The 17,544-nt window shown below is 48.6% G+C and overlaps 1 protein-coding gene across 1 annotated transcript in view; it reads right to left on the bottom strand.

Moving 5' to 3' along the window:
• Positions 1-17,544, bottom strand: part of LOXHD1 (lipoxygenase homology domains 1) — a 164,620-nt gene that overhangs the window by 134,360 nt on the left and 12,716 nt on the right. Inside the window, 1 exon segment of the mRNA XM_036064316.1 lies at positions 15,790-15,974. Within this exon segment, the coding sequence (XP_035920209.1) occupies positions 15,790-15,974 (185 nt within the window).

The raw sequence follows: 17,544 nt of genomic DNA, 5'->3' as shown, positions 1-17,544 counted from the left end.
ATTCACCAGCGAAGCAGCTCAAAGCTCTGAAGATTGGGGAACTATTGCCCTTTTTCTGTTGGGCTGGAGGGGGTGAGAAGGAGCATGTCCTGTGCCCAGTGTGGGTAGGCAGGGCCAGCTTTCCCTGCCCATGCAATGCTGGGTGATTGGGCTGAGCTCAATGTTCCCGAGTGCAGTGGAGAATGGGGGGACTCGGCTGGGGTTTCCTAAAGGTGGGGACAGATGGCAGCACCAGTTCTGCAACCTCGGGTATTGTGCCTTCAGCTCCTTGCCTGCCTGACAGTGAGCAAGGAACAGAGATGAAAAGAGAGGGGAAGGTCAAGTTGGAGGAGGGGCTAGCAAGTTCACTGTGCTTCCCGAGCAAGCGTGGGACCAGCATGACCTAGTGATGGATGACAGGAATTGTTGCCCTAGCCAGTTCTGAGGTTGGCCTGTGGTTTAATCAATGCTATTAACATTCTCCCTAGAACTGATTTCTGTCTGGCCTTTTAGGGAGCTACCATTAGTTCATAGGGTGCCTTTTGACAAATTAGAAAAAGGCTTCCTTCCTCAAGACACTTTACTGCCATCTGTTGGATAACTGTCATCATAAATACACAAACCTACAACCTCTATGATGTGAAAGATGTCTCTTTACATAGTCTCAATTGTGCAGTGCACAACCTGCATGTCTGAACCCAGGAACACTACCTTTCAGGGAGTAGTTGCCTTTTGCTGAAGGTCAGTGTGAGCTCAAAGACACCAAAGTAGTTTGAACATTGATCTGAACAACATACAAGAAGGGAAATAGACCAGAGATTAAGGTAATTACATGGTACCTCTCAGAGCCAAACAGAATTGAGTTGGGGTACTGCACGGATGGCATTAGCAGCAGCCTAAAGACAGATGGCCCTCAAGGCCACAGCATATGGCTGTCTGTGCCCTGCTTGCCCTGCCCAGAGGATCCACAAGCCCAGCCTTGCCCCTTATTTCCTCTGTAGCCTCCATGGCAGAGGCACAGGCCTGCTCCCTCTAAACAGGAACCGTGTCCCCTGTGGGCCAGCCGGAAGCTGCCTGTGTGGGCTTCCAGAAAAGGCAGGCACTGGCAGGCCCGAGCTGCCTCCTGCGCCTGGTGCGCCAAACCACCCCCACAGCCTCGCCTGCGCTCTGTCTGGAACAGTCAGCACACAGCAGCGACAGGACACATCTGAGAGAACCACCCTGGGCGACGTGGGGGAGGCGCAGCCATGAGTGGGCCAGATCCCCCAAATCTCGGCGCTGAGCTGGGCTAAGCTGGTTGTCACGTTCCCGATGACAGGAGTCAAGCAAATGCCCGGAAACTAAGCCTCCGTCCTGCTTGCCAAGGAAGGGACCATCCCACACCCAACGTGATTTGTGCCTCGCAGTAGCTCACGTGGCCCAAGCTTTTTTAGGAAGCTGGGAATCATGAATGAAGTGATCCTGAATTGCCGCACGGTGTTTCTTTCCCTAGCCTTCGCCCCCCATTCTCAGGTCGTGCATATTTAGAATATTTAGACAGTGGCTTCATTCGCCCTGCCCTGCGGGTGAGCGGTGGGAAGGGGTGGCAGGAGGCTGGCTGTACCTGATTCCCCCCCGCCCCCCACCCGAGGCCACGGCTGCTCCCTGGCACCTATCACTTCCACTCACCCAGAGCCAGGCACTGGGGAAGTGCCAGGGGAGAACACAGAAACAAGCGAGAGACGTGAAGCGGGGCTGCCCTGGGGATGGGGGCGAGGGGAATGTTCTCCCCCAGCTAGGGAAAGCCCCCAGCTCCTCCGGCCTGCCTGCACCGGTGCTGGGAGGAGTGTCCACGGACCCAAAGGATGGGCCGCAAGGCTACCCATGGGGAACAGCTTCTTGGCCACTGAGCAGTGAACCAGGTCTCCAGACTCAAGTCTCCCTCCCCTGTTGCTGCCCCCAGAACGTTTCCTCTTCCTTCCCTGGGGTCCAGAGGTCCGAATCGCTCACCCAGATTCGTCCGCTTCTTCAAGTAGGACTGGAACTTCTCTGCTTTCTGGAGAATACCCTCAATCTTGCCGCCCTTGTAGACACATGCACACCTCAAGCTGGTAAGAGCCTCTGGTGCTTACTGAGGACTGACTGTGGGCCGGTCACATCTGTTTCTCATGTAATCCTCACGATGACAGACCCTATTACTACTGTGGTCACTGCTTACTGAGAAGAGAATGGAAGCAAGAGGTTAAGAAACCTCATCAAGTTCCCACAGTTAGAAAGGGTGAAGCCCGGACTCAAGAGTTCCGGGCAGGAGGGTTCACTCTCATCTGTCCTTTCGCCCACCCCACAAGGTCTAGCTGAAAGCCCACCTCCCAGGCCCAGGGTGTTCCATTCCAGAACTCCTGTGGCCTGTATCATTTATTTGGCACTTAACACGTGCTCAAGCACAGGCCATGGGGTGAACTCAGCTGAGCCTGGTTGCACAAGGACATTAAAACACTGCTCAGCCGGGGTGCCTGGGTGGCTCAGTTGGTTAAGCAACTGACTTTGGCTCAGGTCATGATGTCACAGTTTGTGGGTTCGAGCCCCGCACCGGGCTCTGTGCTGACAGCTCGGAGCCTGGAGCCTGCTTTGGATTCTGTGTCTCCCTCTCTCTCTGCCCGTCCCCCACTTGTGCTCTCTCTCTCTCTGTCTCTCTCAAAAATAAATAAAATGTAAAAAACAAAAACAAAAAAAATTGCTCAGTCATTAACAGTTGCTCCCGGGTGGTAATCAAGAAAAAATACTCCGTCCTTTGTTTTACCCCCAAATCATAGACAGCTAGCACATCTTTTTGGGAAGCTGTGACGTAAGCCTGATGTGATCAGGTATTGAAAGAGTATGGAGTAGGTAGGCTTTTTCTCCTTTTATCTCACTGTGCTCAGCCCCTCTTACCCAGTTCACTGCCAAGCCCCGCAGAGCTATTTCCACACGCCCCTCAGTCACTCATCTCCCTTGGCTCCCCCTCATGTGGCTCTACAGCCGACCCTCCCCTTCAACCTGCACACCCCAGCAATCTCGTCCATTTCTTCCCTTTCCAACCCAGATTCCACTCTGCTGCAGGAGCTTATCGTCCTCTAATGCACTTCTCATATGCTGCTGGAGGAACCAGAACACCACACAGCCTTCCTGGAGGGCAGGTGAGTACTGCCTGTCAAAAGGCTTAACATTCTGCAAATCCCGGAGCTAACAATTCAGTCCCTGTGCCTAACAATTCATTTATATGAGGAAATACTTGTGTTCACAGATGACCCGTAAAGATGTCTATCACAGCATCGTTAATAACAAAAAATTGAGAACAACCTAAAAATATCCAGAATGGGGGATTGTTGGGGTGAATTATGATATTCACCCATGTGGCCATTTAAAATAATGGTTTAGGATATTATTCAATGTTTTAGTATTCAGTGAAAAAACCTAGTTACAAAGTCGACTGTGATACAACACTACTTTCCGTCAGTATGTAGTGTTTAATGCATTCATGCGTAAAAAAGCACAGGAAGGAGATTCACCAAAATGTTAACAGCAGTGTCTCCAAGGCTCTCCTACACAGGGATTAAGTTCAAGGTTCTGGGTTTACTCTTGGGCCCTTCACTTGTATGCACATTACTTAACCACTCTGTGCCTCAGTTTGCTTTACCCATAAAATGGGTATAATAATAATAATAATAATATATCTGTCATGGTATTGTGAAGATGAGATAGACAGATAGATAGTGATTAGAACAATATCTGACATTGAGTGAATGCCCAATAAATTTTAGCTATTATCATTTTGGGGTAATGGGGTTATGGAAGATTTTATTCTTCTTCGAACTCTTGCTTATTTGTACTTTTAATAATTTATACAACAGCCATTTTTCTTTTCCCTGCAATTGAAAACTAAAGATTGAAGTCACCTAAACTTCAATTGAATATTCAATTTGAATAACTCATGCCCTGTATAGTCTGGAAGGAGCTGTTGAGAACTGCCAGCTTGAGGAAAACCCATGCACATGATGGACATCCTTACACCCTCAAGCTGGCTTTGGTACCAGAAACCTTTGAGCTTGCTGGTCTGGGCAGCTAGGAGGCTAGGGGGAGGGTTGAGGACTGGATGAAGGAAGAGAAAAAACAAAGGCAGGGGCCACCTGATAGACATTCAGCTCCAGGTAGGTGGGAACCCCTTCTCTGACACCCCTGCACCACCCTGGCCGATGCTTGGGGCTCAGGGGAAGGGTCCAGCAGGAAAACATTGGTGGCTGGAATGGACACCCACAGCTGGATCAGGCCCAAGGCAATGTCTGTATCATAAGTTCTGATTTCATGCACACAAACTGCAGCTCTGAGAAAGTACTCTCCATAAATGGGGTGGGGGGAGTGTTATTATAAACACCTATTTGAAAACCTCCCTCTGTTGAAAGCCTAGCAAACTCCGTCTCAACTATGAAGTCTCAATTGGGCATCACTTACTCTGTGAAGCCTTACTGATTCCTCCTTCCTCTATGCTTCTAGTGATACAGGTCAATCCCTAATAAGAACATTCTATCTTTTTGCACTCACTATTTCCTGGCTTGACCCTCTCCCCTCTAGTTGCTAAGTTCCTAGAGAGAAAGGTCTGTACATATTTATCCTGAGCAAAGGATCTGGTACATAGAAGATTCCCAAATAGTGCCCATTGAATCACTGAATGACATCGGAGGAGCACAAGGTAGCATCTGGAGCCCAGGGCACTAGCTTTGCCCACACTGTGTCACCAAGAGCAGGTGGCTTAACTTTCCGAGGCTTCTGTGTTCTGCAAAATGGAGGAAGAGCAGATAAGGTCCCTTCTGGTCCTGAAATTCTCTGATACTCGTCACTGGGGCCTCATTGGAAACAGTTCTCTTCTTCCCACTCTTTCCGGAGATGATTTTCTGCAATGTTAGGTGGGAGCAGATGGGGTGGGCGGGGAGCTGCTGGGAAGTTCAGAGGAGGAGAGCGCTGCAGGACTGGCCCAGCTCCCCCCACCCCAAAGCCCTCTCACTCTGAGTCTAGCTCTGAGTCCATGGGCCCAGGACCACCTCCCTAGAGGTCAAAGGAACAGTAACTCCCAACTGGCATCCACAGCAAATCTAGCTCAGAGGGCTTTGGATAACGTTTGAGCTGAGTTGAGGGGACACATCGGGGAGAAGGAAAAGTGTTTGGAAAAGAGGCACTCCCTGCAGGCTTTAACTGAAATCAAGGTCATCAGCCTGTTTCCAGTTGTCTAGATGAGCCTGCTGCCTTTTAGAGGCGATCCCGGCACTGAGTGGCTCCAAAGTCCTATCTGATTCTGAAAGGCCAGAATCTTGAGTCTATGCATCTCAGAGTCAGAATAAGCCTGGATGTAGGGGAAGAAGAAGGTAAAGCGTCAGGATCATAACCACCACCACAATACTCGTTTACTGAGCGCTTACTCTACGTCCAGCACTACAGTCAGTCTTTATGTACATTTCCCCAATTAATCAGCCCAACCACTTTATGAGTGGGAATTAGTGTTATCCCCACTTTACAGACGAAGAAATAGAGGCACAGAACTTAAGACATCTGCTCATGCTTACCCAACCAGTAGAGTGGCAGGGTCAGGTTTTGACCACAGAGAAGGGGAGTCCAGGGACCAAGCCCACAGTGGGGAGACAGACACTATGCAGAAGAATAGTAAGTATTGGGGTGGGAGTGGAATGAGGAAGAAGTGTCCGCAGCAGAGGGAGGTCACCAAAAGCCAATTTCCCCTGCCCCATGGAGGAGGGCTAGCCCCAGACCCGTCCTTCTCTCTTTGGATATGACACTCTACTAATCCTAAAAAGACCCCCAGAGGCCACCTAATGCACCCATTCTATAGAGGAAGAAACTGAGGATGGGAGCGAAACTGAGATCTGCCTCAGGTCTCATCACTACTGGTGGCAAAGCGAGAACTAGAACTCAAGGTATATAGTCTCATGTGCTTTCTGAGCCAGAGAGCTATATTTTTTAAAATCAATGATTTAATTACTCTGTGGTGTCATCCTGTAGAATGTGGAAATAAGTCAGGGCTGCTGGCTTGTGTGACAGAGCCCTCGTGATAGGTGCTTTCTGCATCAATCACCCAGGCTGCTTTCATGCCGCATCTGCTTTGGCACCAGGCAGTTCTCAGGAAGGCCCATCATAATCCACCACAGGTCAGCGAAATGTGCACATGCCCCTAAAATGTTAATCACGAGCCCTTTCTCGTCCAATCACTTCTTCAAATGCACCGTGGGCACCATGCCCAGCATGGTCTTGCCAAGACTGGGTGCACATCTGGAGCTGTGTGATAATGACTGTGTAGCACAGTGTGGGCTCTAACAAAATTATAACCCAGTTGCCTGATGAAATCACTGGGAGTGGAAATAGTGATTATGCTGGACAAACACAGTCCCATTTCTACCTGTTCTAGCTGGCCTGTGGGCAGCTTTCAGCCACAGCATTAGCTCTCCTATTTGCTATAGCAAAAGAGAAGGAGGAGGAAGAGGAGGAGAAGGAGAAGAAGGAGAATGAAAGGAAGAAGAAGGGGGAGGAGAAAAGGAAGATGGGGAGGAGGAAAAAAGGAAGGAAGGAAGGAAGGAAGGAAGGAAGGAAGGAAGGAAGGAGGGAGGAAGGAAGGGAGGGAGGGAGGAGAGGAGGAGGAGAGGAATGGAGGAAGGTGGGGAGGGAGGGAGGAATAGAGAAAGAAAGGAAGAAAGGAAGAAAGAAAAAGCCCCAGACTTGGAATCTGGAAGAAAAGGGGGAATTCGCCACTCCCCAACCTGCACGCTCCAGGCCCGCCTCCCCAGTGGTTGCAACTTCTCATGGACCCCCTTCCCTTCAACGGCCAGCCCCTCGGTCTCTCTGGGACACAGCACAACATTGGCTGCATCCATGTTTATTATTAACCCACCAAAGAAGATAAATGCTCCTTTAGAGAAAGGGTTGTCCCAAAGGAAGCCTAGGGAACAGGCTCCACTGAGAATGGGGAGCGACAGGACCCACTTCAGACAGGGCCCTTCTGAATGCAGGGCCTCCTCCGCTGTCTGCGAGGCCTGGGTCTGTAACATCGATGAGCTGTTGTGCCTGGGTTCTGACAGCCCTGGGGTGTGAACAGCCCCCAGGCCAGCTGGAACTCAGCTCTTGGCTTCAGAGGCCTGTCGCATTGCCAAGTTGGCAGAACTTTCCCGAAGCAATGTGGTGTGGGCTCAGTACTAATTTCAGCCACGTGATCATCTCAGTGCTTTTTAAGGTGGGCGGGTTTGTGGGTTGGTGCTGGGATGAGAACAATTACTTGTCCAGGAAGCAGGAAATGACATCATATTGGCAGTGAGAAGGCCAGGCAGGGTCTGTCTTAAACAGGTCTGGCCCTCTTCAGCCCCAGAGATGTGTCCTGAGCCTCTCTGGGGCCAGAGGGATGGGCAGCCCTGTGCTCTCAGCCTGTGCAACTCTGTAGCACAGTCACCAGTTGCACCTGGGTGCCGTGCCTATGAATGTCAAACCAGAAGTAACAACATCAAGGTTCAAGGGAGTGAGTTTGGGGAGTGGGAGACCCGGAGCCAGGTAACAGAGACAAGGAGGCATTTAGCTAGCAGAATACCAGAGAAAGCCAGTGCTACAAAGGACCTCGGAGAACATCTAGCCCAGCCTTCTGGTCAGATGAGGAAGCAGCCCAGAGAGGACAAGTAACCTGCCTAAGGCACACAGTTACCAAAGGGCAAGACTAGAAGCCAGTTAACTGCCTCCCACTCTGTGGTAGAGCTCTTTCCACCCATCTCTGCTGCTGGCCTTCATAAATGATTGTGTCTACACACACACACACACTCACACACACACACACACACACTCACACACATGCCTGTTTCTTACTAATCTTCACTCAAGTCCCTTAGTGCCAGTGACCAAGTTGGCAGGTACAAGAGAAATAAATCACCAGGTGGGTAGACCCCAGTGTTATGCCCAGAGAAACCTGAGCTTGGCTGGAGAGCCCAGATAGACACATAGTCAGCAGTTAGCACCCAAAGAGGCCAACAGCAGTCCCTGAGATACGGAGTGTCTCAGCCATTTAGCCATCTCAAAATCCCTGGGGGCTACAACCACCCCGTCAGCCATGGTGGCTCCTTCCGGCTACGAACTGGCTGGATCATGCCTACATCTCAAGGAGCAGGCTGAAAAGCTCCTCCTCTCTGCCCTGAGATTCCTTACACATCCTTGATGCAGTTGGGTTGGGGGAACCCCCTGAAAATCCACTTCAGTGGATGGCACAGACTTCAATTTCTCCAGAGTTTGGAGGAGCGACACCCGAGGTGAGGGAGGAGCCAGTGCTTTCCAGAGAGGCTGGGGCTTCCCCCGCAGTGGGGTTTGGGTAGCACAGAGAAGACTGAAGTATAGGATAAAAGAGAGCAGGTGGGGGGAGGGGGACCAAGAAGGCATTGGCTCTGACATTTCCTGATCCTGAGATATGTTTTAGTAGGAGATCCACAGTTTTCTCTCTAACCAACTTGACACAGAAGCGTGGGAGCAAGGATGCCCCTTCCAGGCAGGAGGCAGGCAGGATTCTGGGGCTCTGGGGAGAGCAGTCCTACTGGGTCCTTGTGGGGCTTGATGGGACAGGGCCCAAACCCCAGAAACTTCTGTCAGCAGTCTGGCTTCTCTCCACAATCTGGGAGCAGGTGGGGAGAGAATGTCTCATTCTCAGACCCGTTTCCTATGGGTCCCTTGAAACTTCCTCATGGTTTATTAGTGCTGGAGAGAACAGCTTTCAGAGACACCGCCTGCCAGACACTGGAGCCAACACGATCTGAGCAAACACGTTGACAAATGGGAACTGGGACTAAGAATGGGACTAAGGAACACAGGGAGAGGTGGGAAGCGCTCTATGCATGCTCACCTTGGCCTTTGTTGCAGGTAGAAAATGGGGAAAATAATAGACCTTACCTCCTAGGAGTGCTGTGGATTTGTACAGTGTATACATATGAAGACACAAGACTACACAAGTATTTTGTCCACAGGTCACATAGCTAGAAGGTAGCGTTTGGGGATTTGAACCTAGGGCTCTTATGACTTGAGACATGGAGCTGTGGACCATGTGATACCTTCCACTCCCCTTGAGGGTAGCTCGTACTATGATGGTCTGTGTCCTCACTGGACTGCAAGCAACTGGAAGGCAAGGGTGATATCCTTACCCCAGACTCAGCATTTAAGAGCAGCTTGGGGAGCAGAAGGGCATGACCAATGACAGCTGCTAATGGTGATGCTTCACTTCGAGGCCTGGGAGACTGTGCTGAGATTCTGGCCAGGGGCTGCCCTCAGTGTATAGCTGTCAATGCAGCTATCCTGCCCCTCTGGGTTCTGGGTTGTCAAGAGGGGCAGCCATTCTAGGTGGAAATCCTCTCGGAAGAGAGTCAGGCATGCATGGCAATGGGGGGATGCCAAGAGGCAGATGGCAGGAGGGAAAATTCACTACAATTCTGGAGTGGTTCGAGAGCCAAGACTGTGTTCCCAGGGATAGTCGATGCAGACATGCTGAAAAAATGGCTGCCAACCCTCCCCAGACCCGAGAAGGTGCCAGGACCCCTGACACCCACTCTAAGAGGGAGATGACCATAGAGATGGCTGCTAGCTCCCTAGTAGTGTGCATGTATGTCTGCAACTATTAATCAGGAGGTGTGGTGCCTCCTGGACCTTCCCACTAAGATGTGGAGGGGAGCCAGCCAAGAATGGGATACCCGCTCCTGCTGACTCATGTGGGAATGAGTCAGGACAATCCAGGATGTTTCTCCAGAAGCCTTGAAGTCCTGAGCAAGAACTGAGGACTTGGGGTGGAGACAGCATTTTCATCTTTTCTTTTGGGGGGAATAAGAGCCCTTTGGCCTCAAAGTCAATGTGATATATTGTCACTGTGAAAAACGGTTAATGAAAATGTAGGATGGATGAAAAGAAGCAGGACATCAAGGGAGCCTGAATATCCAAACCATCTTAAAAGAAAAGAACAAAGTTGGAAGTCTTACACATCCTGATTTCCAAACTCCGTCCAAAGCTACAGTAATCAAAACAGTGCAGTAGACTTCAGGACAAGCATTTGGGTCAATGAACAGAATAAAGAACCCAGAAATAAGCCCTTGTGAATATGGCCAAATGATATTTGACAAGAGTGCGAAACCATTCAGTGGGGGAAGGGACAGTCTTTACAACAAGTGATGCTGGGAAAATTGGTTCTCCATGTGCAAAAAAATGAAATTGGACTCTTATAATGTCCACAAAAATTAACTCAAAATGGATCAATGACCTAAATGTAAGATGTAGAAGTATAACACTCTTAGAAGAAAACATGGGGCAAAATCTTCATGATATTGGGTTTGGTGATGATTTCTTGGATATGACACCAAAAGCACAGGCAACAACAGAAAAAATAATAAATTGGACTTCATAAAAATTAAAAGCTTTTGTGCACCAACAAAACTCTTTCAACAGAGTGAAAAGGCAACCCATGGAATGGGAGAAAATAATTGTAAATCAATCACATCTGATAAATGATTAATACCCCCAAATATATTCTGGATGGACCCATACAACTCAACAATAAAAACAGACAACTCAACTTTAAAACGGGCAAAGGACTTGAATGGACATTTCTCCAAAGAAAATGTACAAATGACCCATAAGCACAAGAAGAGATGTTCAACATCACTAACTGTGGTTATTATTTAAAAAACCCAGAAGATAACAAGTATCGGTGAGTATGTAGAGAAGTTGGAACCCTTGTCCACTGTTACTGGGAATGCAAAATGATGTCGCTGCTGTAGGAAACAGTATGGCTATTCCTCAAAAAAGTTAAACACAGAATTACTACCCGATCCAATAACTCCACTGCTGGGTCTGTACCCAAAAGAAATTAAAGCAGGAACTTCAACAGCTATTTGTACACAGTGTTCATAGCAGTGTTATTTACAATAGCCAAAAGGTGGAAAAAAACCCAAATGTCCATCGACAGATGGCTGGATAAATAAAATAGGGGCTGCGCATATAATGGAATATCATCTAGCCCTGTAAAGAAATGAAATTCCCACACATGCTGTAACATGGATGGAGCTTGAAGACATTACGCTAAAGTAAAATAAGCCGCTCACAAAAGAACAAATATTGTATGATTCTACTTATATGAGATTCCTAAGTCGGCAAATTCATAGAGACAGAAGAAAGAACAGAGGTTGCCCAGGGCTGGAAGAAATGGGAAAGGGGAGCTATTTTATGGGCACAGAGTGTTAGTTTGGGAAGAGGAGCAAGTTCTGGAGATGGATGGTGGTGATGGATACCCAATAATTAATTTATTTAATGCCACTGAATAATGCACTTAAATATGGTTAAGATGGTGAATTTTATCTATGTCTTACTGCAATAATAATAATTTTTTAGAAGAAGTAGGATAATGGAGTCAGGGAGACCTATGCACTCTTGTTCTGAGGAGTCCACTCCCCCCACCGCCCCCCACCCCCGCCCATCACCCGCCAATCCGGAACATAGGGTTCTTGCCTAGGAGGTACATTCTTGGGGATCACTGACAAACCAGAGCTACTCAGGGATGCAGACTGGGCATAAGCCACAAGAGGAGAGGCCAAGGAACCTGGGGATGCAGTCCTGAGAGGAGGGCAGCCTTTCTTCACATGGCTGAAAGGCAGACATGAAAACATCCAGGGTGTTTGTTGGAAGAGGACTGCAATGGACAAGCAGAAGTCCCAGGGAGAGTGTATGGGTTTTAACTGCAGGAAGAGCTTTCTGAAAACCAGTGCCCCTTAGCACTGGGATGGCTGAGCTGGGTGGTTGGGAACCACCCACCGTCAAGAAAGGCTGGATTCAAACCAAGGCTGGAGAAGCAACTGATGTGGACGCTGTGGAAAGGATCCCTGTGACAGTCGACTAGTCCTACTAACCCCCATGAGCCCTAGCTGTGATCCTTCAAGCCTTGATCTCTTAGGGGCCAGGTTGGTTGCCCTTGGTCTTGGAGACACAGGAAGCCCATTCCAAGAATTAGGAGCCTCGCATTCTAGTCCCAGCTCTATCAGTGGTTGGCTGATTGGTATTAGATGCATCACCACCTCTCTGAGCCCTCAGTTCAGTCCTCTGTGCAATTAACACCTGCCTGCCATCCTTCACCTTGTCTCCCCCAGAAGTGTGCTAGGGATGAAGTGAAGCCAAGGACTCTTGAAGAGAACAGCCCAGATACCCTACCAGCCCTTCTCCCCTCCTCCCCACTTCTACTTTCCCTTCCTCACAGATCAGGGCTGGTAGTGTTTCCCAGGGTGCAGTTTGCACACCACGGGTGGCACACGGGATGCTAATGGTGATACAGGAGGGTTATCTAATGTTACGTATTTGTTTTCACATGTGCTGATATTTACAGGAATTGATAACAGTTTTTTGTGATAGTGATATCTGCTTTCTTTTAAAAATAAACTTGCAAGTAAATATATGAGTTGCCAAAAGTGAGTTAAAGAAGAATAAGTAAACAAAGAAAATTGCTTACTTGAATAAGGCAAGACTCTTGAAGATGGAATGTGAGCGGCTGGGGTTCGGGAGCCTCCAGTGGTTGAGGGGATACCACAGCCTGTCTCCCTGGTCCCCAGCAACAGATCCCCCCAGGCTTGGCAGTCAGATACAAAGGAAACCAAAAGGTGAAGGGTTTGGGTTGGCTCTGCTACCTGGTTTTCTTAAGGTGCCAGGTGTAGCGATTTTACCAACCAATTGAGAACAATTGAGAAATTGAACTTGGGCTCTAGGATCTTCCACCCACACAACTTCATTCCACAGTAACTGAGTTAGTCATCATCCCCTTCCTTCTTTTGGAACCTCCTGTCCCTGCTTTTTCTCATGGCTACCTTTACCCCATGGGCTCCATGAAGGAAAAGGGTGGCCCTGACCAGGCGTTCACCCCGACGTACTAGGAATATGTGGGGCATTTTCCCATGTTTAAAGAGAACCCAGAGAAGGAAAAGTCATCTCCGTGGCAAACGTCAGGCACTGCATCATGCAGGAAGGGTAATGTTCTTGCCAGGGCAGCAGTCCTAAAGCTACACAGCTCACCAGCAACCACAGGTGCCATGTCTCTAACTAAGCATGATATATGAGATCCCCTATAGAGGAACCATCTAGAAACCTGATCAAGTCCAGTCCCTCTGCCCCTGCCATTTTATGCTGATCACCTTGGCCAAAAGGTCAGTCAGTCAGCCTAGAACACCTACCCTCCTTGAAGAGCAGGAACAAAAGAAGGTTCCAGCTATTTATCAGACAGAGCTTCAGGAGATGGTCCTGGAGGTGGGGAGAGAGGAGCAAAGCTACCCAGCTAATGACTCACTAACCCTTGGAGGATGAAATATGCACTAAAAAGTCCCCTTCTTAAGCCCCCATCCCATGACTTAAAGTATTTTCATCTGTCAAAATGCATGGATGAAGAAATAATTATCTTCCCCATTTTGACCATTAGAGGCTCCCCTGCAGCAACCAAATATCAAGTGGGTATAATTCCAGGTGAAAGCAAAGAGAGTTTACCTTTTGTTTACCAACGCAGTCCTCTGAATATTCGAAGATCCCCCTTTTCATTCCTTCTTTCAGAATCAAAATCCAGTGCCTCCAGCTCATAAAAGGGCAGGGGGCCCAGGCGGTCTGATTCAGGGACAAGGTCAGCGGGTGTCTTTGTCCTTCCTTTAAGAGGCAAGAACACTACCCTGGATGATTCTTGTGGAAAGCTGGGGAACCATGGGGTCACATGAATTTTTTCTTAATGGTGACTTCTCAGAAGCTCTTCTAACAGGGGAACCCTAGATTTTCATGTGACCAAAGCAAACGGTAGCATGAAGAACTAAATAGTGGGAAAAGGCCAAAAAAAAAGGGGAGCCTGGGAGAATAGACAGGAAGATAGCCAGCTTGACAACTTGCTAAGGATTTTTCCTAGTAAAGAGACTGGATCAAGAAGTAAAGATACGTAAAGTTTTGACGAAAATCTATGAAATTCACCCCAGTTGAAAAGACAGGCATGGGGTATGGGCAGATAATTCATACACACACACACACACACACACACACACACACACACACACAATACCAATGACCAATAAACACAATAAACACATTAAAAATATCCAGCCTCACCAATAACCAAAGAGAGAACATTGTAAAACCCCCTTTCCTAGCCAATTAGAAAATTAAACAATACTAAGAATTGAGGGTGAGGAAACTGGGTGCTTTTGCATAGCTGGGGGGGTTGTGCACTGATGTACCCTTTCTACGGCATTTTAGAAAGTCCCATTAAAAGCTTTAACCATGTGCATTCTATTTGACCTGGAAATTCTATTTAGGAATTTATCCTAAGGAAAGAATCGTTTATCTGTGCAAAGATTTGGGTGTATTATTTATATCAACAATAAAATTTTAGAGGGGGACACGATGTCAATGTTCAACACGATGTCAATCATTCAGTGAATGGATGATGGTGCCCCTCTATACAAGGACACTTCACAGCCACAGCAAGCAGGGGTGTTGAGCCATATTTAATGGTATTGAAACAAACATGCTCTAAAACAGGATGTGGTACCAGCCCATTCTCTCAAACTATGCATAGAAGAGACTAGAAATGGGGGCACAAACATGTCACCAGTGATGTTTCTCCAGATGATGGAATTACAGGTATTCTTTTTTTTTTTTTTTTAATGTTTGCATGTTTCTGTTTTCTAAATTTTCTACAATGGTCAAATTTGGCTTTTGTCATAAGAGAAAGATCAATAGCAACTCTTTTTTTTTTTTTTTTTTTTTTTTTAAAGAAACAGTGAAGTTGCAAGGAATTATGGTGGAGGCCACAGAGGAACAAGGCAAGTTCAAGATCAGCTGGAAGGTAGGAAATCAGAGGTAGACAGAGAAAGGTGAGCTGAAGCCCAGTGGACACAGAATATGCTTATTTCTGCCCAGCTGGGCTGCAAGAGAGGACGGAACCTGGAGACGACAGGGCACACGCTGGAAGGCAGAATCTAAGGAGTGCGTCCGCCTTCTGTTACTCTGTTGAGCGACCCCGGCAAAGTCACATGGCTATCAAATGCCTTCACCTCCAAAAGTCTATGACACTCTGCAAGCAAGGTGCTATGATGGTGGTGCCCACGTGTTATGTCTCCGTTTTTGGAAAGGCAACTATGTCCAATAATGAGGTGAGGTGAGATCAGAACTTTAGAGGACAGAGTGTGATTAAAACAGGCCATGGGATACGGTGTGTGTTTTTACATGATTTGTTCCCCCGCCTCCTGTTGAGCTAAAATGCCCGAATTTAAGGCCTTTGGCCAGAGATGCACTTGAAATTAGTCGTTTCCCTCCTCATAGAATCAGGAGGAGGTAGGGACAGCTTGATGGAGCCCCTGTAGCTGTGAGTTCTGATTCCCATCTGCCCTGCCCTGGCCGTAGCTCACCTTCTTCTGGGCATCAGAAGAAGGGCAAAGAGATAGGAAGACGGAGGCAGCTGCCTTTGAACTCAGAGAGGACTCTAGGTAGATACCCATCAACAAGAGATGTTGAAAACACAGGATATGCCCAGGGCTGCTCCCACTCCTCCATCATGCCTCCTGGTTCGTTTGCATTTCCCATTTCCTTGAGTCCCCAGAGCACATAAGCTTGCTCTTGGGGAGGTCATATGGAAAAGATGAGGCTTCAGCTGGGCCCCAGCCGACTGGAAGACCCTGGAGGAGTGGCAAAGGGGACACGGGACTGCCCAGAACAAGACAGGGACGGGGGCCAGCCCAGGCAGGGAGGGATGGCAGGCAGGCCCGCCTTGGCACTGACCTCGGGGCATGTCCATGGGGTTGAAGCTGGCTAGCAGGTCACGGCACCACTGGCGGTCACCTTCCACCTTGCTCAGCCAGTTGTTGCAGTTGAAGTAGTAGCGGAGGTGAGGCCGCTTCATGTCGGTCACGATCACACGATCCAGGTACCAGCTGGCGTTCAGGCCGGTGTTGTCATGCTCGATCCTGGGGCAGAGGCAGACACCCACATGTCATTGGCAGCAAGAGATGACACCCTTCCACACTGGCATACCCAAATGTTCACTCCAAAGAGAGGTTCCCTCATTTTGTCGCGGTCGCTTTCCCCCTCGAGCCTCAGTTTCCTCATCTGCAAAATAGGAATACCTTGCAAGGTAGATGTGCCTATTAATGAGTGTTAACGTTGTGACATCACCTGCAAGGTAATATTGCCTTCCACGGAAAGTCCAGGATTGCCCAGGCTTGCAGCGGGACCATCTTGAGCTTCACTTCTCTCCCTGATCCCCAGACCCCCAGAGACCCCCAGACACTCCCCTTAGTCTCTCCACCCAGAGAATACCCTGTAGCCATCTACACTGATGTTGCCTCACAGAAATATCACATGAGCTTGCGTGTGCGAGCCATGTACATAGGTTTAGATTTTCTAGATATCTAGAAGCAAAAAAAAAAAAAAAAAAACAGGTGAAGTTCATTTTAATAATACATTGTATTTCATCCATTTATCATTTCAACATGCAACCGTGTGACAATTTATCAGTGCAATATTTTATATTCTCATACTAAGTTTTCAAAAATCTGTTGTGCTCATATATGTACGGTGCATCTCAATTTGGAGTAGCCACATTTCAAGCACTCAGGAGCCACATGTGGCCAGGGGCTACTGGATCGGGCAGCATAGATCCACACTCTTCAAAATCTGGCCCCCCAAATTTCCTGCACTTCTGATAGTGCCCCTTATCCTTGGCAATCCCAGTTTTTTCTCTGAGGTCAGTTTCTCCCCCAGACCTTGACCCCTGCATAACCTCACTTTATGCCAAACATCACCTCCCTGTGCACTGCAGTGGGGCCTTATCTTTGCAGGCCCTCATGGGACAGACACAGCTCACAGCACACAGCCCCGATGGACCGATGACCCATGACGTGCCCGAGGATGTGTGCCTCTGTTTGGCACAGAGCCCAGCACCTAGTGGGACCTCAGCATAGCGGTTGCCTTTCCCCACAGCAAAACCCTCTTCCCGACCCTCCCCTTCCCTGTTTGTCACACCCTTCCCTCACACACCAGTGCCAGGGCCCTCATTTGTCCCTTTTTTCCAAGAAAGACAGTGCATGGTCCTATACTTTCTAGTGAGAGGAAGACAACTTAGGACTGAGGCAGCCAGGCCCTAGCCTGGGTGCAATCAGACCCCAGATGATGACATTCTGACAAACGGGCATGAACTTGAATGGGTGTGGGTCGTAGGGAGGGAGGAAGGAGGGGGGAAAGGGGGGCAATTGAAGACTCTTCCTTGGCAACCAAGCTGATAAAATTATCCTTCCCAGCACACTCACACAGACGCCCCCAGAGAGAGGCAAGCTCTCTGTCATAAGGCACCCTGCAATGTGACCCAGCATCTCTAATACTTGCTGAGTGCCAGTTACCGTCTGAGCACTAACTTGTTGAGTCCTCCCTAACTCTAGGTGGAAGGAATCGTTATTACAAATGAGGAAACTGGGGCTTGGAGAGGAAACGCCCGAAGTTCCACAGCTAGCAAATGGAAAGGCAGAAGTTTGAACCAAG

The sequence above is a fragment of the Lynx canadensis genome, chromosome D3 (assembly GCF_007474595.2).
Source record: "Lynx canadensis isolate LIC74 chromosome D3, mLynCan4.pri.v2, whole genome shotgun sequence".
NCBI lineage: Eukaryota > Metazoa > Chordata > Mammalia > Carnivora > Felidae > Lynx > Lynx canadensis.
The sequence above is the reverse complement of the archived record's forward strand: the minus strand, read 5'-3'. Positions and strand labels throughout refer to the sequence as shown.